The sequence below is a fragment of the Pocillopora verrucosa genome, chromosome 3 (assembly GCF_036669915.1).
Source record: "Pocillopora verrucosa isolate sample1 chromosome 3, ASM3666991v2, whole genome shotgun sequence".
NCBI classification, from domain to species: domain Eukaryota; kingdom Metazoa; phylum Cnidaria; class Anthozoa; order Scleractinia; family Pocilloporidae; genus Pocillopora; species Pocillopora verrucosa.
In genome coordinates, this window is record NC_089314.1 from 261,459 (window position 1) to 284,598 (window position 23,140).

The 23,140-nt window shown below is 37.8% G+C and overlaps 2 protein-coding genes and 1 pseudogene across 4 annotated transcripts in view; all 3 read right to left on the reverse strand.

The window, feature by feature from the left end:
• Nucleotides 1-12,711, reverse strand: part of LOC131794987 (neuronal pentraxin-1) — a 28,415-nt gene extending 15,704 nt beyond the window's left edge. The window contains exons 1-3 of the mRNA XM_066163882.1: nucleotides 12,413-12,711; nucleotides 9,010-9,182; nucleotides 7,237-7,374 (exon numbers count right to left, since the gene is read on the reverse strand). Of these exons, the coding sequence (XP_066019979.1) occupies nucleotides 7,237-7,374; nucleotides 9,010-9,181 (310 nt within the window). The 5' untranslated portion in view covers nucleotide 9,182; nucleotides 12,413-12,711. The remainder of the gene's footprint in view (nucleotides 1-7,236; nucleotides 7,375-9,009; nucleotides 9,183-12,412) is intronic.
• LOC131774201 (neuronal pentraxin-2-like) lies at nucleotides 1,711-6,526 on the reverse strand. 3 transcript variants are annotated; one of them, XM_066163881.1, is made up of 5 exons: nucleotides 6,398-6,526; nucleotides 4,899-5,699; nucleotides 3,822-4,044; nucleotides 3,038-3,168; nucleotides 1,711-2,800 (listed from the first exon to the last, which is right to left on the reverse strand). In XM_066163881.1, the coding sequence occupies exons 3-5, from the start codon at nucleotides 3,974-3,976 to the stop codon at nucleotides 2,586-2,588; spliced, it is 501 nt and encodes a 166-aa protein (XP_066019978.1). In that variant the 5' UTR covers nucleotides 3,977-4,044; nucleotides 4,899-5,699; nucleotides 6,398-6,526; the 3' UTR covers nucleotides 1,711-2,585. The 3 variants fall into 3 exon arrangements, with proteins under 3 accessions (XP_066019978.1, XP_066019977.1, XP_066019976.1); XM_066163880.1 differs by having other exon boundaries at nucleotides 4,899-6,184; nucleotides 6,398-6,512; XM_066163879.1 differs by lacking the exon at nucleotides 6,398-6,526 and having other exon boundaries at nucleotides 4,899-6,388.
• A 7,638-nt stretch (nucleotides 12,712-20,349) lies between the features above and the next one.
• Nucleotides 20,350-23,140, reverse strand: LOC131774203 (neuronal pentraxin-1-like; annotated as a pseudogene).

The window sequence follows — 23,140 nt, forward strand, 5'->3', positions numbered from 1 at the left end:
AAACCTATGTCTTACCTTTCTGTGCCCCGCATAGCCTTTTCCTGATACATAAAGCGTAATAACTATCAATAACAGGACCAGCAAGACAGCCATGGTGAGCAAACAAGCGATTTTCCAGTGTGCAGCTGTTACCCACCCCCTGATAGTCTTCTGTCGCTGTTCTTCATCAATACACAATGGCTGCATTCTGTAACGTAACGTACAAAAATATTGTATAGTTTGTATTTTCCTTTCGTTTTAACTTTCAGATCCTTTGAAGTCGTCCAATCTTAACTTCATTTTATAAGCCTTTTATTGGAACGCCCCTAAAATGTGCGAAAAGTCGTCGCAAATCGTACCTAAATTGTATCTATCTTTGTTTTATAGAACTAAATATTTTATGGAAATTCACGTGTTGAAATCTGGGCGATTTATTCATAAAAATGGGGTGACCGCCTAATAAAGGTGAAAATGACACCAAGGGGCAAACAAAACCATCGGGACTTTGAAAACCGACCACTTAATACAAGGTGACCGCTTAATACGGCGCTGCTTAAAACAGTTCGATTGTCCGTTTTTGTAAGTTATCCACCAACAAGCAGAACTCTTATTGCGGTGGTTCCCTGTACAACTGCTTTTACTTAAATCTGACATCTGTAATTCATAACCTTATGATTATCTGCTGAGCCAGAGGTAAAAGAGGGAGGCTTAAAATGAGTTATCACAGGCTATATTCACAAACTGTTTTATCGTTCAAATCCAACTACAATTAAGATAGAACTATAAAAGCTGTGTCTTTTGCTTCACACCAGTCAGAAAGAAACGAACAGGATTGCTAAGCGGGATATAATTGTGTGATAATAATTTTTTTTCTTCTCAGTTCGTGATCGGGCGGTATTCTACAAATCCTGCAATCTGATTGGTTCCGAGAGCGGGCAGTATTCCCTATCCGGCCCGCTCACAACGGGCGGTTCTTTTCGCAACCATTTGTTAGGTTTTAGAAAATAATAAAAATGTTATTTACCAGCCAAGGTCGGTCCGTATTGAGAAAAACTGTGCCCTCTGTCTTGTGTACCGCCTTTGGCCTATGGCCTCGGACGGTATCCAAGACCTCGGTTACAGTTTTTCCCAATACGGACCTCCCGTCTGGTGAATAAAATATATATCGAACACACCACAAAAATCGTAATAAAATATTTAAATTTACTGTTTATGCTTTATAGAGAGAAGTTAATAAAGGTTTATCACATCGCGTGATGAAGGCTGTTTCTTCGATTCGCTTTAGAAGTGACTACATCATGAGGGCATGATTAGTTGCGAAAGGTTTTACGATGAGACAAACAGTGGTGGTTATAGTTTACTGGAAAGCTAAGGACAAAGGGCGAGAATGGTTCCCAGGCAAAAGAATATGGTGCTTTTTAGGAACTGCTCGATATTATTGTCTTCAGCTTTGAAAACTATGGAGATACTGGTTCGGTGAGATCACCGGCTCAAAATTCATTCGGGTAACTTGTGTCCGTGATGAAAGGATGAAAAACATGTCCACGTCTGCTTCTGTATGGCCGTGGGCGGGCATTATTAATACCACAAAAAAAAGGGGACACGTACACCAAGATATATTGATGTTTTCAAAAAACAGGAAAAATGAATAAAAACGTGATTGAAAATATTTCTATAATAGTGGTTTCATGGCCTGTTTAATACTGAAAATACAGGTTGTTAGCGATTTTATCTTACGAGTCGCGACCCGTGACCCGCGACTACTAACCAAACCCACGACACGTCATTGGTGATAGCAAGAAACACATGGACTCTTCGAAAACAACATCTCTCTTGGTTTGGACTAGGATATTAGTTGAGAGAGAAACGAAAAACAGACAGGCTAAAAATGGCAAGCAACTTGGCGTATGTCGGTTGCGGTTAACCATGGTTGTTAGGGATACAGCAATAGAAAGAGAGCGCTCTTTTGTATGCCATTTTTTGCACATTCTATTTTTTTTTCGCGGGGAAAAATGTTTCGCTCTCCTGTTCGTCTCCCCCAACTGAATGCCTGGAACTTGAAGAAAAAGGATAATAAAGGGCAAAAATAACAATTAAAAAGAGAAAAAAGGGGGAAAAAGGAACAAAAAAAGAAATAAAAAAATTATAAAAGAGGTACTACCTTAGAGTTTCAACCCTTTCAATTTATTTTTTTTGTGTGTTGATCGGCCCAGAAATTTGTTTTTGAAAGGCTGCCTTAAAGTTAACGGCCTGGCTGTATTTTCCATTCATATTAATTAATATTTTCATACATCTTACAAGATCTTAGGGTAATTTATTTCCCAGAGCGGAAAGATAATTCTTCACGCGGCAAATTAGCAAAATAATGAGAGAAATTTTAAGAACGGAAACGACATTTCCATAACATTTAAAAAGTTTCACAGTGAAAAAGAAGGGTACTTAACACTTAGTACATCATTTTTACGATTGTTTTGGACTTTAAAATTAAACTTAATGAAACAAGCCTAAATCTATCTAAATACGATTAAAAGTTCAACTTCAGTAGAGCATTACGCAATTTAATTTAAGCAAAAAGGCTGAACTATTTGCACTAAGCCCATTCGGGCTTAATGGGTAATGAAGTCGCTCCACTGAAACAAATTTCCCGTCCCTGTCAGGCACGATTTGGACATGCGCCTGATTTCTTGGTCTGAAATCACGTGATTCCAGGTATTGACATCTGCCATTTCACCAGTGAAACTTTGATGTTCTTCAAAGCATCCTCCCAAGTCGTCTTGATCCTGTCTAAGTACAAGGTGTCCACCTCCGCGGATCAATCGGCCTGTAATTAAGAGCAAGAAAATTTCTCCATTCCTTCGGTAGTCGTGCTTTTAAACAAATTTGAGGAAAAGTAGTAAAGGTATTTTAATAATACCAGAGCAAACAGTTTAAATAAAGTTGTAGTAAGCAAAGCGTTTAATCTGCAAATTTTCACATTTTTTGTTAAAATACTCGACCTGCCTAACGGAAAAATCTTGTGAATTAGTTTGATGTTCGATATTTTGTGAGTACAACTTACCTTTTGCTAATCCTTCACCATTTGCCCCCAATGAACCATCCTTGAACAATTTCCACGATCCAGCGGTATTCTCCCATGCTAAGCAGATGTGATGCCACTTTCCATCGTTGGCAGATACATTGGTGGGACCTCTATAATGAACATTGAAAGGATTCAAAGTCTTTCCTTAATAATCCATTTTGAAAAGGTTGAACGATCGATAAAGTAGTTGAAGATTATTGGTGTGATAGATTTTGAGTCTGGTGCGATAATTATTGAACCTGTATCCCTCTTCTATCTCATTCTGCACGTAAAGGTTAGGGTTACGTTCGTGCCTCTCCCTTTATGCACTCATTACCACAAATGTTCAGACGTGATATCAGTAGACCGAAGAAGCAACCACGAACTAACATTCCTTCTCATGAAGCAAATTGAAGATTGCTAAACTTGATTTGCAAACTTGAAAAGAGCTCTTTGGGTTCGCTAAGTAAGTTAAATATAAGTTTTTTGCTAGTGATGCGTCTTCATATCAATATATAGATAGATCTGAGAAAGAAAAACGTACAACGCCGAGAGTTTTTAAGTCAACCCTCGTCTTTGTCCAATAGTTCTTTATTTCATGGATAATAAGTGTAAGGAAATAACATTCAGGGTTCCCCTATTAGGATTAGCTAAATATGGTTCATTAAATAGCTATGACAACATTTACTTTTGCCGATTCATGATTCAAATAGTACATGGCTGGTTCTACATGTGCATGTGCAGTCTATCGTTCCTATTCCCCAATGGAAGTGTATTCCCTTACCTCTTAACTGATCTCACGTGCAACACAAAATTTTGGGGCGCTACTAAGAGCAGTTCGTTATATCCTTCATTGACAGCATAGCTAAAAAGTGTTCCTCTTCCTGTAGCATTAGTCTTTATCCACATACAAACTCTCACAGCTGTAAGGCTTGGCATTCCATGCGTGATGATTACGAAATCATTTTTACTCTTATATGGAAATAACAACGAGTAGTTCGGGCTGACTGAAATCAAACGAAAGGAAATTTATTGAGGAAATCAAGTTTTTATAACCATCTTAACAGAATGTTCTACCCACGAGAAAAGTCTAAAGCTCTTCCCTTCAAGAATGATTAGTAACTTGTATCACAGAATCAAGAATATTCCTTGTTACGTACAACACTCCAAGTAATTTCAAGACATATTCTACTAAAACATGACATCCCAGAAAGCTACGACAATTATAACTCTAACAAGACGAGCGCAACTAGTTTTCAAAACACTACACAATTTATCCGGTGATTATTAAATGCACTTTGCAATTATTTCCAGAGCAACTTCAACGACACTTCATTAAAGGAACGAAACACCCTCAAGCATAATGAAATTGCATATACGATCTACAACGGGACTCGTAGCTTTTCAGTGATCCTGCAATCTTGCAACAACCCCACAACGTCCGAAAAACCAACAAATTGATGATTGCGTTTTGACATTCACCGACTAAAGGTAGATACACACAAACGAGATTAGGGATTCCAGTTTCTGGGCTTCCTGTAGCATCAGAGAGGTTTGCAGGTACTTCAACGGAAAACTGACTGAACATAAACGAGCGATGATGTCAAAAAATCAAATAGCTGAATGTCATCAACCTACAAACAACACTATTGACTGGGACTTTGCCCAGTGCTTCATCTACATCTACATCTACATCTACATCTACACCTACATTCATCTACATCTACATCTTTATCATTAGATGATCTAACTACTTTTAATGACATACTTCGTCTCCGGTTTTCATTAAGGCTAATAAAAATTTTTCAGGACTAGCCTTATCCGAAAGACACTCTAAATAATTATCAAGTGAAACTCATACCAAATTTACAAGTTGGCTGCACTCCCGTCCATGAACCGTTGTTCAAGCAGAGACGCTCTGAGGGTCCATTTAACCAGTAACCACGATTACAACTGAATGAAATAAACTCCCCCGTGCAGTTTTTTTGACTGTGTGAAAAACCATTCTTCGGGTTTTTCAACAAAGGACAAATTTTCTTGACTAAAAGACAGATACATGTAAATACATAGACGCATGAATATAAATATGTCAATATAGATTAATAAAGAAAGTAATAAATCTCTTGAGAAATGTTGTTAAGTTTCTCATCTCTGATTGTACCATGCTTATTTTTACATCATAATAGTTGAGAGGCTAGCTAGGGTGATGCGAGTTTGCATAGGACGGTAAAGCAAAATCAAGCAATCCTACATTGCTTACAACACGCAAGTGAAAATTATTTCAAAGATGCATTCCTTCCATAACCGATGCCTTTATCGTTTCAGACGTGCTGTCAAATTGCAAAGAGAGCTCTTCGATTGACTTAATCACGAAATCCAGATTCCTTACGACACTTTTGTTAAACGAGTAAGGACTTATGTACCACGCCTCGATTGTTTTGCTAATTAGAGCCAGTCTTCCTGAAGAAATTGAAAGACATAAACAAAGATCTTAAAATATTTCAATAATAAATGCGTGGATAAAAAACATTGGTTTATGGTGTAATTTCGAAATGTCAAAAAAGATAGTTTTTCAAACAAATTTCGATTCTTACGGAATCCAAATGAATCTCACAATGAGATTACCGCTGTTTCCAAGTATCCTTTTCCAAGTTACACTGCCCTGCGTGATTGTAATTTTCACATAATTAAAAAAATGATGTATTAAAGATTATCTGCGTAAGGAAAAGATATCTGGGATTTTCCAAGAACTGAGATTTTGACACGCAAGTATATTTAAATGAAATTAAATCGAACTGTCAAGTAAATCTTTTACACTTTTGAAAGTCTACTTTCAGGACACAATACTGAATTTCTCTGGAGGTTCCCCACATGTGTTGATAGAAGGTTTGTGTGGAATACATTCGAAGAAATGAAGCTAAAGATCACCAAGTCATTCGCAAGCAAAGGTTAAATGCGATCGGATTGCGTTACATCACATCCTTCAACATGCATTAGATGTGTACTTTCCACTTGCGTATTGGCAAAAATTTTTGGGCTTGAAATTGGCGTTTTATATCGTTTTAATATCACCTCATTTCTGTGGAACCTGTCTTACGCGGCTACCCCCAGCCATTCTTCGTGGGTGACCACCTAATACAGGTTTAACTGTGTAGGAAAATGATGTCATAAGGGAGGATTGGTGACTCAACGTCAACAGCAACAAGTAGGAGAAATGTTCATCATTGAGTCGGACTTGTTTCTCGTTTTGCAACTCCCTGGTTGAGAGAGAGGCCCAAGTTTCCTTCATAGACCAATCACAAACCGCATTAAAGCAAAAGCTATACAACCCAAGTTGAAAATCAATGTAAATATGCATACCTTTCATTTCCAAAGCAGTCGTCCTTTCAGACATGTTCATAACATTAACGTTTACTAAATCCAGTTTTCTTTCCATATTTGTGCCCAGGGAGTCGAAGCGTTTGGACAAAGCTTTAATGGCTTTGAACATTGAGTCCTGGTTATCTGTAGATAATCGCGACGAAAAAAAGCTAAAATGGCTGATTACAAACGTAGGTTGTACAAAGAAAAATTGTGAAATTCAACCATCAAACCTTTTAGAAAAGGCTTCCGTTTCACTGCCTTCAGTTTCAACAAAAAAACATTAAATGAGCAGTGAAATAAGAGTGCAGATGCACACGCATATACACGACTTAAAGTGCGTACCTTGCATTTCCAAAGCAGTCGTCCTCTGAGATGCGTTCTTAACATGTGCATTTACTAAATCCAGTTTTCTTCCCATATTTACGTCCAGTGAGTTCAAAGGCTTGGTACATTGAGTCCATCTTTTCCGGAGACAATCATGACAAATAGAAAAGGATTTTTAACACAAGTGATAACCCATTTAAGTTCCAGGGATGAAGGACAAACTGGGTTTCCCGGTGAGGATTTTAGCCCCTCCTATTGCGGCCCAAATGCTCCAGCAGCTGTAATGCAAACATTAAAGCTCTGTAAAGTTTTGTTAATTTATCCAGTTTTCCCAAAGACGAGTTGACACATTTGACGTAAAACTGATTTCTTAAAACAAGGAAGGCTGGTTTACCAACTTAGAGCAGACACATCTATATAGATGACAACAACGACCTCCACACCAACTATGACCTTTTCACAAATCAAAACTTCATCAAAGAAACACCACTACAAGTTCTAAATATACATACCTTGCTTTTCCAAGACCGTTGTCCTTTGAGATGTGTTTGTGACATTCAAATTTACGAGATCCTCTCCGATTTGTTTGTCTTGCCAGTCAAGGCGTTTGGACAAAGCTTCAATGGCTTCGTTTATTGAGTCCAGTTTTTCTAGAGACAGCCATGATAAAGAAAGGTGTTAAGAGAACTGACATGTTTACGTATGAGGAACAAGGTGCTGGATAATGATTTGAGCCCTTGAGCAAACCAGACGTTTTACTGACTGGAATAAAATAGCTAAGCCTCACTGAAAAAGTTTAACGTTCTCCGCATTTGAGGGCCGGCTCTTTTCTTTAATGAGGCCGCTTTTTAACGACAAAGGAGGGGGGAGAGGGGGTTGGTAGCGGATGTGTTGCATTGACTGATGCATGATATTTGCGCGAGAACCGCATTAATTGGCGCGGCAATGCCCAAGTGAGTCAAAGAAGAGAAAATGCAGGTCATTGGCAAGACGTTTCAATCGTAAGAAGCTTAAAAATTCCTTTCCATAAGAAGCTGCAAGGGGTGATTAATGCAACTGTGAACTACCAACAGCGATGAGAAGTTGTTTTGCAACATTTTGGTAACTTCCCGACTAATGCGTCACCAACGAGTGGTTGATCAGCGTAACAGATGCTGACCCAAACATTTCTATTGAGAATGGAGATAAGATATAGTCTCTAAGATAATGTGCGCGCAGTACAAGCCAATTTTTTGGTGCGTAAATTTCTAGGACTGTCCGCTAAAATCTAAATGGAGAGAATGATTCGCTAATTTTACCATAGTTACTCTTTCGCGTAGGTGGGAAAATAAGAGTCTGAATATTTTGTTTTCTTCCTGATGTGCTATGAAAAGAGCTTTTGACTTGATCTAACTTGTTTCGAATTGCTTTCTACTTTCGTCATTTAAAGCTTCTTTATGAGAATAAAAATCGTTCACAGAACAGGTGAAACCACTTTATCTTCTCTTGGTAAGACACACTGAGGAGATAAGGCTAAAAATATATTACAAATCTCGTTCTTTCGATCCATGAGTCAAGAAGAGAAAATAACTCTTAGTATGGACCCCAGATACGGTTAGAAATAAGATGTATATTTTCTGCGACTTCATAGGGGTGATTTCACATCGCCGTGTAAATCTTTCACTCGCTTGCTCGAAACGGTTTCCTCCACGAACGTTCTGATACCAAAAGCTCTAATACAGGAACGTTTTTGAGGAAACCATGGTAAGTGATCTCTCTCTCTTTGTGCTTTTATGTGGCGTATCATGCACCTCATGCGATATCCACGTCTTTGAGCGTAGGTAATTTGCAGATTTGTATGTAAACATAACTACGACCATGATTGCGTCGTGGTGTAGGTAAGTTAACCTTCTTGGCAAGATCCATTTTGCTTGATTTTCATTGGATATTGAAAGATCAGATTTGACACATCTGGTGTCAAATTACAAATATATGAGAAGACTGATTACCAGTCAAACTCCAGAAATTTGTTTTTCATACATCTAGAAATACCTCTTACTAACCGAGTTAAGTTACGGACCGAGTTTTTCTGCTTGAAGTTATAGCCCCTTCGAAGCAGGCCGCACCGTGAAATACGACCCGCTAAATTGATCAATAATAGCGCACATACTGAATGAGGAATATGATAAATGTAATATATATTATCCACGAAAGAAGATTACATATAAGGGTCTTTTATCTTTTTTTCCCTAATCGTCCTTCACCATAACTGCGCATAAACATCCTTCTTCAAACCTATGTCTTACGTTTCTGTGCCCCGCATAGCCTTTGTCCCGATACATACAGCGTAACAAATATCAATAACAGGACCAGCAAGACAGCCATGGTGAGCAAACAAGCGATCTTCCAGTGTGTAGCTCTTACCCACCCCCTGTTAGTCTTCTGTCGCTGTTCTTCATCAGTAAACAATGGTTCCATTCTGAAACGTAACGAGATGTTTACCTTGGTTTTATTAAACGTACGCAATACCAAAAGGAAATATAACAAAAAAGGATTCCTGATCGCAGGTTGGTGAAAAATTTCGAGTTCTGTATGTAGTTTTCGCATTTGAAAATGAAAGTATCAAGTTAACATTTTTTTTTAACAAATTCCACTATTTGCCGTTTTTATATCCAAGAATCGAAACGACACTTGCAAACTTCGTGCACCACTATCACAAAGAGTTTTAACCCTTCACTTCTACCATAAGCAGACGTTAAATTGATCAAAATCCGAAATTCTCCCAGGTGAATGTCGGCAAAACTTGTTGACAGGCTTGGAGAATTGATACTATTTTTTCTAGTGCAGGGGGCGGCTGTTCACAGGCTAGGGTGTTGCCGTCGCTGATTTTTAACTCGTGAATTGCGCGCATGCGCAAGAGCGAGTTATAGATACCATGTGGGGACTGGCATTCGCTCGCTCGCTCGCTCGATTGGTCGATTCCTGTAAACTTTTTTTAGATTTTAGGCTTTTGAGTGCATTTGATAGTTTTTAGCGAGCAGTAAACAGAAGAAATGGCGACCTTTGTTGCTAAGAATAGTGGTGGGGTGAAAAAGAAGCCAATGATAATCTTAAAAGAGTTTTTTTTTTCGTTTTAGTTTCAACAAGCGGCGCCAGCAACTGGCAGGCATGCAAGGATTCACACTGAAATAACAGAACAACCTTCGTTTTTCATAAAATTGTAATTTACAATCCTTGAACTCGAAAACAATCCGAAGATTCATTGAAAATATTACTTACTGCTAAGCGCTCGAAGTTTACAGATGTTCAAAAGCTTTTTCTGTTATGGCGTGAGTTTGAGGACAAAATTGATCATTACGTTTCGTCGCGTGTGTTTTTCCTGTGTGAAGCAACAAAAGATGCCGGCGACTGACGAAATTACAAATTAACACGAAAATCAGATAACACCTAAACAAACAATTTTAGCTACCGACTTTCAGTGAATTTTTAAAGAACAATTTTCTTTTAAGTTTCAAGACAATTTGAAGATTCAACATACATACAACGTACTAAAATGCGAAAGTTACACACCACAAAATTGATAAATAGGCCTGAAATGAAATTCTATCTTGTTATTGATTATACGTTGCCTCGCACGTGACTTAAATCTACCCAGGCGGAGATCCAAAATGACGGTGGCAGGCTTGGCTTAGTTATATCACTCAAAACTCGTTCCAAGTTGTCTGAGTTGATAAAGAGGGAATCGTTAATGTTTTCATTAAGACAGTATTGCCTTGATTTTCTAATATTTACAACGAAAGACAGTAAATTTCACTTTTCACCCACATTTACTTCCAACCTTTTCTTTTGAACCAGAAACAAAAATGATAGACGTTTAAAACACATGACATCATCCACCTTGTCAAATGTAATAGCATGATCATTTCAATTGTAATGCCTTCTTATCCCAACGCTACTTTGTTTCTTTGCTACATTAGCGAACACTGAACTACTGCTCGTACTCCAGATATGACAATCAACCACAAAATTCCCTAAACCAGATAACATTAAACATCATGTGTCAAAATCATGCGTCAATTCACGAGTTTGCTCACAGAGCACTTTGATTTCTTTTTTCTTCCAATCGAAAGTTGATGTGAAACGGAATTAGTCATTCTATAGGCTGTGTTATAAAAGATTAACGTATCAAATTACCGACATTATGCGGCCAACAGCCCTTTATACTGACACGGCACTCGCCAGCTTTATATTGGTAATACAGAAGTTTGAGTCACGTATCACAGACAATCCAAGTTGGTTAAAATCTTCATTGGCAAGTCATTCCGCCAAAATCCTCTAATGCCGCTCATTGCATTCGAATAAAAAAGAGCTAGACAACCGAATGCGTTACTAACATACTGTTTTTGCGAATAGTTCCCCTATTAAGACAGTTTTTTCAGAGTTGCAAAAAACATAACAAAACATAACATTTAAACATTTAACTGCGAATCAAGGACAGCAAAGCCAACTTAATTAAATATTTTGCAAATAACGCAAGGAAAATTCAAAACTAACCTGAGGTACAGGTTCCGGAGTGAAATGACAAAATAATTACAAGCTTTCAAGTGCAAGGTCAAGATTCAACCGTATATCTCGCGTTCAAAATGGAATTTATCCCCGAATTCTAGCTGCAGTGGTTACATATGTATTTCATCATCGAACCATTTCGAGAAACCATACCGATATCACGTGATGAATTGGACCATGGCCCTGCATGGCATTGCAAGTGATTTAATCTTTTGCTTTGATAAAGAAAACATCTGGAGGAAATGATAGTGAGCACATTCTTTCCTTTTTTTAGTTTTGGACGTGTCAAGCTACATGTTTTAACCTTAATACTATTGCTGTCTATGATGTATGCAAAGATAATGGTGCTTTGATTAATTCAAAATCATTGAAGTATCTTACAGAGAATCACAATCTTAGTAATTTCATCTGGTCGAAAGTTGATGTGAAACGGAATAAGTCATTCTAAAGATTGTGTTGTAAAAGATTAAGGTGTCAAATCACCGACACTGTGCGGCCAAGAGCCCTTTATACTGACACAGCACTCGCCAACTTTATATTGGTAATACAGACGTTTGAGTCACTTATCACAGACGATCCAAGTTGGCTAAAATCTTTATTGGCAAGTCATTCTGCCAAAAACTCTTATGCTTTTGATTATGTTTGATGACATAGAGCTAGACAACTGAATGCGATACTAACTTCCTGTTTTTGCGAATAGTTCCCTTATTACGTGTGTTATTTTGGAGTTACGATGGAATCATACATAAAACTACTCCGAATTAAAACAGATGATATATACTTATATACTATATAAAATTAACTTTTTTTTAGGGGGGGGGGGGAACGCACATGACTGTTACACTAAACAGAAAAGTGAAATCTTTAGTCATTACCGCGAACTGCACCTGGCTCAAGAGATAACTTACAAGAATTCGAAACTCCTAACCCTAACCCTATGCCGAAAATCTACAAAAATATTCGAAACATAGACAGTTTAATCTAAGCTCTTTTAGGTTTTTGTTCTTCCCAACAAGCCTACGCGCGCTAAACGCGATGAGAGGCCCGGCATGGCATTGCAAACGATTTAACCGTCAATCAAGAACAGCAAAGCCAACGTATTTAAATATTTCGCAAATAACGCAATGAATATTTAAAACTAACCTGAGTTACTGGTTCCGGAGTAAAAAGACAAAATAATTACAAGCTTTCACGCGCAAGGTCAAGATTCAACCGCTGATCTTTAGTTCAAAATGGAATTTATCCCCGAATTCTAGCTGCTGCAGTTGTTTATGTCTTTCATCATCGAATCATTTCGAGAAACCATACAGATATCACGCGATGAATTGGACCATTCTGGGAAAAAGTTGAATCACGTGCAGACATGTAAACTGAAATGAATATCTCGTCATTTTTGTGTCTAGTGCGTAGCAACCAAGCACCTTGCAAAAGCAGTAAGAGATTGCGTGTCAACAAATGACGTTTGCCTTAACTGTTTTGTGAAGTTTACCGTACGTGTCAAGCTACATGTTTTAACCTCGCTACTATTGCTGTCTTTGATGTATGCAAAGATAATGGTGCTTTGTTGCGTGATTAAATTCAAAATCATTGAAGTATCTTACAGAGAATCACAATCTTAGTAATTTCATTTCTACAGCAAAAATTGAGCAAGTTATTTGTTATTTTATCCGAGGGAACTCAGCAAACAAGGCCAAATAGGGAGTGAGCAATATCTTTATCATGCGTTCGGAAGTTTGCATTTTGCAACTTTACAAGTTTTAACCAGTGAGAACAAGTATGATATTGAAAAACCGACACGAACATGAAAAGAGACGGTAAAACTAGCAAATTGTTTAAGGCACGAGAAAACACAAGTGTCTAAGGTACGGATGATTTTAGTTTTACATCTCATCACTTGATAGGAAAACCAAATCAAGACATTTCCGAGTTGTTTTCCGCACTCAATTTTAAAATTGCATCGACCGAAAAAGATTGGTCTCAGCATTGGTAGGATGGTCAAGAAAAGATATGGGCACGCATCAGATTATGAACAAGGAGCTGTCAAAATTTATCTTTAATGTAACATCCTTCACAATGTTTACAAATCACGTCATGGATGTTTTCACTTCAGCACGATGGCTTAATTATCTTCACTGAGCCCTTGATGTGAGCTTTGAACTCGGCCACTGAAACATGTTAAACTAATAAAGGGGTACGTTTCTAAAGAAACTGTGGTGCTGCGTCGGTGGGAGAGTATAGCAGGTAATTTAGTGTTAACAACTGGGTTGAAAACGTAAATTAGCCACCGTAAAGGGTAAAAAAGCTGACGTTTCGAGCGTTAGCCCTTCGTCAGCGAACAAAGTCTTTTAGAATATGATCCCAGATGTTGACACTTGTCATTTCACCGATGAAAGATTGATTAGCATAAAAACTTCCTCCCTTTGAGTCTTGCTCCTGCCCTAGTACCAGGGCTCCATTTGCACGAATCACGTAACCTAAGGAGACATTAACAGGAAATTAAGGAAAAAGATAAATTCACCATTTAAAAAAGATTCAATTATAGTTCTGGAGGAAATGATAAAAAGACTGGAAAGTGAGTACATTCTTTCCTTTTTTTAGTTTTCTTAATCAATAATTTACCGAATAAGTGAGTCATGTCGCTCTGCTTGTTCCAACCTCCGCATTACTTTTTGGGAACTACGCACTTTATCCTTAAGTGACTAACATGACGTACACTGTAGCATTCAAGTGATAAATTTCATAATCGTTTATCAAGTAATTTTACCATCACAGTTACGTGCATTTTTATCAAGGTTTTTGCATGTTTTTCAAGTATTTATTTTTTCGCATCAGTGATCATTACCTCGTCAGAGTTTGTCTGATATATCTTCCTTTTCTGGCGCCTTTCTCGGTTTCTCTAGTATCTTTAGTCTTCTTTCACCTTTTCAGCTTCTTAGGGTGGTTTTTCTCAGCGTTACTTGCAAACGACAAGTAGAGCATTCAAGCGGTAATTTTAACTAATCGTTTTTTCTCCGCACAAGGCAGTTTAGTTCACAACGCAATTATTTGCAGTTAGAGTCCGCGATAATTTTACGCAGTTTCTCTCCAAAGAATTTCGTTTACAGTGGCCGTTACAATGTAAATGCAAACCGGGTTTAACTGGATGAAAGTCAGGAACAGAGAACTGGAAAAACTGAATTTATCATTGGTTTCAAGTAGTTGACAACATTCAACAGTCAACACCAAACACTTAGTTTAGGTAGCTTCTATGAAGAAAACAACCTTTTAACTGACCGTGTTTAACGAAACAGCTTTAAAACATGTTTAAGCTTATAAGTCTATCTACGTCTATCTTAAAAATACTTTTAAGTCTACCTACACTTCGTCCTTCGTTTATTTCAATCAACCTTTGAATTTTGTGGAATCCTCGCGGTTTCGTCATTTCGGCCTCTTTGTATTAGCAGTTACACACTCTAAACATTTAATACTATTGTACGGACTATCGCTAAAAGAAGAATTTACCTGTTTGGAAACTTTTACCAGAAACGGTAACCGAACCATCTCGAACAATTTCCATAATCCAACGGTATTCTCCCATGTTAGGCAGATATGATGCCACTTTCCATCATTGGCGGATACAGAAGTAGAACCACTAAAAATTAGCAGCAAAACGCTAGAAGTGTACTTTTAGTATCTTAAAGCTTACAGCAACATTAAATCAAAACAACTATTATGATTAATAACAGGACAAAACCTCAGATTAAATACTTAAACCTGTGATGGTTGTTGATGAAAACCCTAAAATTTCTATAGTCATATAGGAGAAGCTCCTCACGTCCTCCAGACACAACATAACTCAGGGGTGTTCCTGCATTTCTAGTATCAGCGGTTTTTATCCACCGACAAACCGTCACAGCTGACAGGTTTGGCATACCGCGAGTGATGATGACGTAATCACTGGTTCCTTTCCGTGGAAATTGCAGAGCGTATCCTGCAACTGTAGAATTACTCAGGTTTTTACTGGGATACCTGTGGTAGCCCAGTCATAAAATGCCTTTGGTTTTTTTGTCGTCTTTTTTTTTTTTTTTTCCTCCGCCACAGAATGGAAAAATTGCGCAATAGCACCCAGAGGTCATTGGGCCCTCAACACCATGACAACTAACTGTGATCCAATAAGGTGTTCACATACTGATCACGCGTGTTATCTTGATGATGATTGACGTTTTCATACACGGACAGGGCCGGGTTACAAAACGAATCACGAGATTTTTGCTTATAAAACTCTTTGGTCAGTTGTTTTGTATTTCAACGTATTTGGATTGCGATCTCCTGGAGCATTATGGCGCAAACGCGCAAAATACTTACAGACGCATATACAAGTTGTATTAATCGCGGCTAATCCACACTGAAAGATGTTAATGAGCGGTAATTTTGGAACGGATTGAGTCGCGAACGCTTGAAAGCCATGAAAGCCTTGAATGCCTTGTATGCCAAGTATGCCAATGTCTTAGTTGAAAAACGTTCACTTGATGTAAAAAGCAAAATCTGAAATCTGAAACCAAACTGCATATACTCTACGCAATCTATTGAACAACACTACTACCGTGAGACTGAAGAACATAACTTTAGTGGATGCAAACTGCTTGTGAAGAAAGACGACATGTTGGATTCACTTGATGGCAAGGAACGTAGCTACGATAACAGTACGAATGGTATTAATTTCACGATCAGAAAGGTGAATCTTATGTTTGTTTTCATTGTAGTTGTATGGATATTCTTTTTTAATAAATAAGTGATCCAAAACCCTGTGTTTTTTTGTGTATAATGTTATTATGTTAAATATTGTTTACGCAATTGTCTTGTCACAGGTGGCGCAAGCTCACGTCTCGAGAAAAAGCCAACGATTAATTCATGAACGTGTCACGTGTTGTGTGACTCGGTGTTAAGTTACGAGAGGAACTGTTGGAAATTTGAACACGTTATAAGGAATAGTATGGGGAACGAAGTATGGTCGTTTACAACGATAAATATTTCGAAATATGAACATTTTTCTCGTAAAATCAATAAAAATTACTCATACCCTGTGTATCCGTTGTATTTTCTGGCTATTTCTGCCCTTTTAAGCTTGCTTTACTATCACTGTTATTTACGTCATTTACTTTTATTACGTTGATAAAATCTGTACAGACATCACACCAACCAACTCGCGCGCAAAGTAAGAAGACTATATTGAAGGCTTGAAATAATATTGCGATCGATTTTCATTAAGAAATGGGCCAGGAATATTCCACAGCAATGCAAATAATCGCGAAGGGGGATCGCAGAAAAGCGATTGCGTGACGCGCGGTAAGCTGTAAGATGACATGTTATTATATACCAGACCGGTAAAAACTCTTCAGATTCTTAGTCTGCATTTTGTACCCACTCTGCAGTGTGCAGTCTATATTTTGTATCCGGTCTGCAGTCTGCTGTCTGCATTTTGTACTAACAGGTATCCGTGGCACCAATACAGTTTATTTTTGGTTACATTTATTCGCAAAACACACATAATCTACCTCAAAATACCTGTGAGTGAGGTAATTCGACATTTTCGTTCTTTCCCACATTAATATTCTTCTCTCCTTTTGTAAGAATGTAGACATCACTCACAATGTTTCAAGTAATCCACCCGCCCTACAAAAAAGTAACTCTTGCATGCATAGCATGCCTATGTTTTGAAATAGGTGTATGCCCTTGGCCAGACTTGAGCGCACTATTTCAGTATACAAGTCCGACACCCGTAGTATCACTACACTTGATTCCAAGGATCCAGTACCATCCAGGTATCCCAGTTACCCTGCTCACAGGGTCTAGTTTATTTGTCAACGCTGCTTTCGAAGCCTCTTTAAAAAAGTTGTGCTGTCGTCCTTCGCTTTAATTGTTTTTAGTGCAACTACTGTCAACTACAAGTCACAAGGGTAGTTCAGTAACAAAAGGTTATGGTTCTATAGATTACTGTTAACGTTTTCAGGAGAACTTTCACCTTACCGATGGTCAAGCGAGTCTGTGATTACAAAAGCAGCATTCCAAGAAATGTTGCCGTTGTTGGTTTTTTTTTTATGAGCATACCATGCAGCCCCACAAATACATTTTTTTTCAAGCGTGAAGAGCCTAGTATCACCATCCAAGTGGCCGCTGAAAGAGGCGAAGCAATTTTTCACGATGCACAAATAATTACAGTATGAGTGATGTGCAACTTACTAAGTTACTTGTCACGCCAGCAGTTAATATTCGAGTAGTAGACTTCCACACAATAACTAACGTAGTTCATAACCTATGAAAAGCTCCGTCTGATCAAAAATAATTCTGAAAACAAACATTTCTGCAATCTAAACCGTGAGGAACTCAGAGAGCGCTTCCTCTTCTGAATTTAAATTCGGGAAATTTGGTTACTGAGAAGTGTACAAATATTGTATTTTTTAAAAGGTAATGTTTACAAGTTGCAAGGAGCAGCCCAATACAATGTAAAGGCATTTAGTAATTTTATCTGTATCAAGAAAGAAAGCTAATCCCACCTTGTTTCTCCAAGCCTGTTAGCCTCATGATGGCGTGGAGCAACTTGCACAAATCTTCATTCGACTCGCTTAATAACTTTAATCTGTTTTTTATTTTAGCCAATTCCACTTTTGTTTCTCGGGCGGAAGACATAACTACTTCATTATGGTCTCCAGTGATGAAAACTTTGCCATCCGAGACGGTCGTATCCACTCGAGTGGATGAGGAAATATGAGGTGAAGCCACAAAGATCAGGAGCAGACAAAAACGAATCGATTTAGTAGTCAACATAGCGACAGAAAGAGGTCTGCTAATAAGACTGAGTCATCAGAGAAACCAAAGCAATTTTTTATGAAGCACGATGAATTTTGATAAATGTAAATAGAACAAGTTTATTTTTCTGGACGACGATGACGTTTGCTTTTTGCGTTTTATAAGATACTTGTGACACGGTTGATTACCAGCCCCATCAGTTGATAAACTGGACTTTCAGTGAAATAGTAGGAGTGATTTAGACATCATTTATACAGTTGCACTTCAATTTATCGTCTCCCTTTCCTTATTTTTTTCCTTCTCTTTTTTTATTACATTTTTGTTTTTTTTAGTTGCATTTTAGTTTGGGTTTTCCTGTTTTTCAGTTTGATGTTTCCTTTCACATGCTACTTTTTGACGAAAATTGTGTTCAATGTGTACAGAGACGGTTGTCTTCAATTACGTAATTTTGTAGCACACTACTAAATACACTACAAGAAGAAAAAAAAAGGAGGAGAGGTTGCAGGAATGTGTTCAGTATATACTCAGTTTCCGAAATGCCTTGTTCTGCCAATATCGGAACTAAGCATGCGTTTTTACAATTTGTACGATTAGACGACGTATCAGACAATACAAGAGGAGCCATGAGAGGAGTAGTATTGTTATCTTTCTCTCTCACTTTTCCACCTTTGCTAACACATCGAGTGATTAACCCTACGAATTGCAAGCTAGTAGCGACGTAAGGGATGAATAGAAGTCGAACAACAGCGTAATAGATGTGGGCTGACAAATTGTGATGCCGATATTTGAAATTCAAATATATATCTTTGCAGTCTTGGCAGTTGTTTCATTGGTTTCAAGCAAATCCGTGTCAACAGACCGGGATGTTGACACTGAGGTTTTCATTCATGTTCGGATAGTTCAAGCGATTACATGAGCCCATGGCGACCATCGATCAGAAGGGAATTTTTGGAACAAGAAAGCGCCAGGTTATTTTCCAACGTTTTCATCTTGTTCTACAATTTTTCCTCTTTGATGATAAGTGACGGCAATTTCAAACGTTCTTAGAAACAAAGGAGTGACAACCAGGACAATTTTCTAAAACGGAACAACATTTTTGAGCCAACAAGACATATTTTGACATTCCTACCTCAAAAAATTCCTTAGTTTTGAAAGCTTCAAATGCATCATTTGAGCTTTCAGTGTGCACTTTACATTTTTAAAACTAGCTTTCGCATTTCTTTCTCCGATGTTCTGCCGTTAAGCTACAGGAACTCTATAGTGAGCAGGGCCATTACATAGCTCATATGCGACGCATGTCTCGCATACTGCTAGAACCAGCAATGTTGAACTGAGCCACGTGCGAGTAAATAGACTAAGAAGGGCGGCAAAGTAAAAAAAACCCATAGCTCTTTCTACATTCAACGATTGAGCCAAAAATCAAGCAATAGAGGAATTTTTCCGAGTTTATATTGCATCATCTAAACACGCAGGGAGTTGGGAAAGTTATGCTAGCGCCAGACGCGGTAAGAATTCTCCAAAGCCTCGAGTGTTTGAATGATCGAGGCTTTGCAACCAGGGAAGAATGCTATACTTCAGAGATTCAACCTTTCAATTTATTCTTTCTTGCGTTAGTCGCCTTAGAAGTTTTTGTTTCTCTAGAGCTGCCTTAAAATTAACAGCTTTAATCTGTCTTTCTTAATTTCATACTAATGAATACTTTGATACATTTTACCACGAATTTACAAAATGTCCTTACCAGTGTGGAAAGTTAGTCCTTCACGTTGCAAATTAGCTATACGAGCTTGTAAAATGGAAACATTTCATAACGAAGAAGAAGGGCACGTTATATTTGGTGCCATCACGTTTACCGGCGATTGTTTTAAATCTGGAAATCTAATTAACCTTTTTTAAAGCTATTTCAGCAACACCATTGAGCAAGTTATTTGTTATTTTATCTAAGAAGTGTGCAATATCTTTATCATGCGTTCGGTAGTTTGCATTTTGCAACTTTGCATCTTTTTAACCAGCGAGAACAATGATGACAGGGAAAAACTGACACGAACAGAAAAGGTGCGGATGGTTTTAGTTTTTGCAGCTCATCACTTGATAGGAAAACCAAATCAAGACATTCCCGAGTTATTTTCGTTACTCAGTTTAAAAATTGCATGGACCGAAAAAAATTGGTCTTAGCATTGGTAGGATGGTCAAGAAAAGATACGGCCACACATCAGATTATCAACAAAGAGCTGTCAAAATTCATCTTTAATGTAACATCTTTCACGATGTTTACAAACCACGTCATAGATTTTTCACTTCAGCACGATGGCTTAATTATCTTCACTGAGCCCTTGATGTGAGCTTTGAACTCGCGCCACTGAAACACGTTGCCCACCCCCGTCAGGCACGACTTTGACATGCGTGCGATTTCTCGGTCTTTTATGACGTGATCCCAAATGTTGACACCTGTCATTTCACCGATGAAAGATTGAATGGCTTCAAATTTTCCTCCCTTTGAGTCTTGCTCCTACCCTAGTACCAGGGATCCATTTGCACGAATCACTTTACCTGTGGGGAGATAAATAAGAAATTAAGGAAAACGATAAATTCACCAGTTAAAAAAGATTCAATTTTGTCTTTTTCTTTGATTAAGCAAATATTTGGAGGAAATGATAAAAAGACTGGAAAGTGGGTACATTTTTTACTTTTTTAGTTTTCTTAATCAATAATTTACCGAATAAGTGAGTCATGTCGCTCTGTTTGTTCCAACCTCCGCATTACTTTTTGGGAACCATGCACTTTATCCTTAAGTGACTAACATAACGTACACTGTAGCATTTAAGTGATAAATTTCACAATCTCTTATTAGGTAATTTTACCATCACAGTGACGTGTATTTTTGTCAAGGTTTTTGCATGTTTTTCAAATATTTATCTTTTTGGCATCATTGATCATTACCCCGTCAGAGTTTGTCTGTTATATTTTTCTTGTTATGCGCATTTCTCGGTTTCTCTAGTATCCTTAGTCTTCATTCGCCTTTTTCAGCTTCTTAGGGTGGTTTTTCTCAACGTTACTTGCAAATCACATATAGAGCATTCAGGAGGGAATTTTTCACTAATCGTTTTTTCTCCGCAGAAGGCGGTTTAGTTAACAACGTAATTATTTGCGGTTAGTTTCTGCGATAATTTTACGCAGTTTCCTCCCAGAGACTTTCGTTCTCAGTGGCCGTTACAATGTAAATGCAAACCGGGTTTAACTAAATGAAAATTAGGAAAAGAGAACTGAAACACTGAATTTATCATGGGTTTCAAGTATTTGACAACATTCAACAGTGAACAGCAAACATTAGTTTAGGTGGCTTCTATGTAGAAAACAACCTTTTAACTGACCGTGTTTAACGAAACGGTTTTTATGGAGTATAAGTCTATCTACGCCTTCCATTTAAAACTACTTTTAAGTTTGAGTACACTTCGTACTTCGTTGATTTTAATCAATATTTGAACTTGCGGAATCCTGCATGGCAGTTTTGTCATTTCGGCCTCTTTGTATTAGCAGTTACACACACTAAACATTTAATACTATTTTACGGACTATTGCTAAAAGAAGAATTTACCTGTTTGAAAACTTTTACCAGAAGCAGCAACCGAACCATCTCGAAACAATTTCCATGATCCAGCGGTATTCTCCCATGTGAGGCAGATATGATGCCACTTTCCATCATTGGCGGATACAGAAGTATAACCACTATAATTAGCAGCAAAACGCGAGAAGTGTAATTTTAGTATCTTAAAGCTTACAGCAACATTAAATCAAAACAACTATTGTGATTAATAACAGAACAAAACTTCAGATTAAATACTTAAACCTGTGATGGTTGTTGATGAAAACCCTAAAATTTCTATAGTTATACAGGAGAAGCTCCTCGCGTCCTCCAGACACAACATAGCTCAGGGGTGTTCCTTCATTTCTAGTATCAGCGGTTTTCATCCACAGACAAACTGTCACAGCTGACAGGTTTGGCATACCACGAGTGATGATGACGTAATCACTGGTTCCTTTTCGTGGAAATTGCAGAGCGTACCCTGCAACTGTAGAATTAATCAGTTTTTTTATTTGTCAACGCTGCTTTCGAGACTTCTTTAAAAAAATTTCTGCTCTCGTCTTTAGATTTAATTGTTTTTGGTGCAACTGCTGATTTGATGCAAGTCACAAGGGTAGTTCAATAACAAAAGGTTCTATAGTTTACAGTTAACGTTTTCAGGAGAACTGTCACCTTACACCTTTTTCAAACCATTGGTCGAGCGAGTCCCCGATTACAATAACAGCGTTCCAAGAAATGTTGTCGTTGTTGGTTTTTTTTTTATGAGCATACCACGCAACTCCACAAACAAATTTTTTTCAAGCGTGAAAAGCTTAGTATCACAACCCAAGAGGCCGCTGAAAGAAGTGAAACAATTTTTCACGATGCACAAATAATTACAGTTATGAGTGCTGTGCAACTTATTGGGTTACTCGCCACACCAGCGGTTAATATTCGATTAATAGATTTCCACCCAATAACTAACGTAGTTCAGTATAACCTATGAAAAGCTTCGTTTGGTCAAAAATAACTCTGAAAACAAACATCTCTGCAATCTAGACCGTGAGGAACTCAGAGAGTGCTCCTTCTTTTGAATTTAAATTCGGGAAATTTGGCAAATGAGAAGCGTACAATTACTGTATTTTTTAAAAGGTAATGTTTACAAGTTGTAAGGAGCAGTCCATTACAATGTAAAGGCATTCAGTAATCTGATCTGTATCAAGAAATAAAGCTAATCTTACCGTGTTTCTCCAAGCCTGTTAGCCTCAATTTCATGGCGTGAATCAACTTGAACAAATCTACATTCGACTTTTTCACTAACTCCAGGTTCATTCCAATGCCCTCGATTGTTTTGTTCAGCGCATCAATTTTTCCGGGTATTTCGTCAGAGGGCAAGATTCTTTGGTCCAAAGCTTTCAAATTTCTTGTCAGAACATCATTTCCCTCGCTTAACAACTTTAGTTTGTTTTTAATTTCAGCCAATTCCAGTTTCGTTTCTCGGGCGGGGGACATAACAACTTCATTAT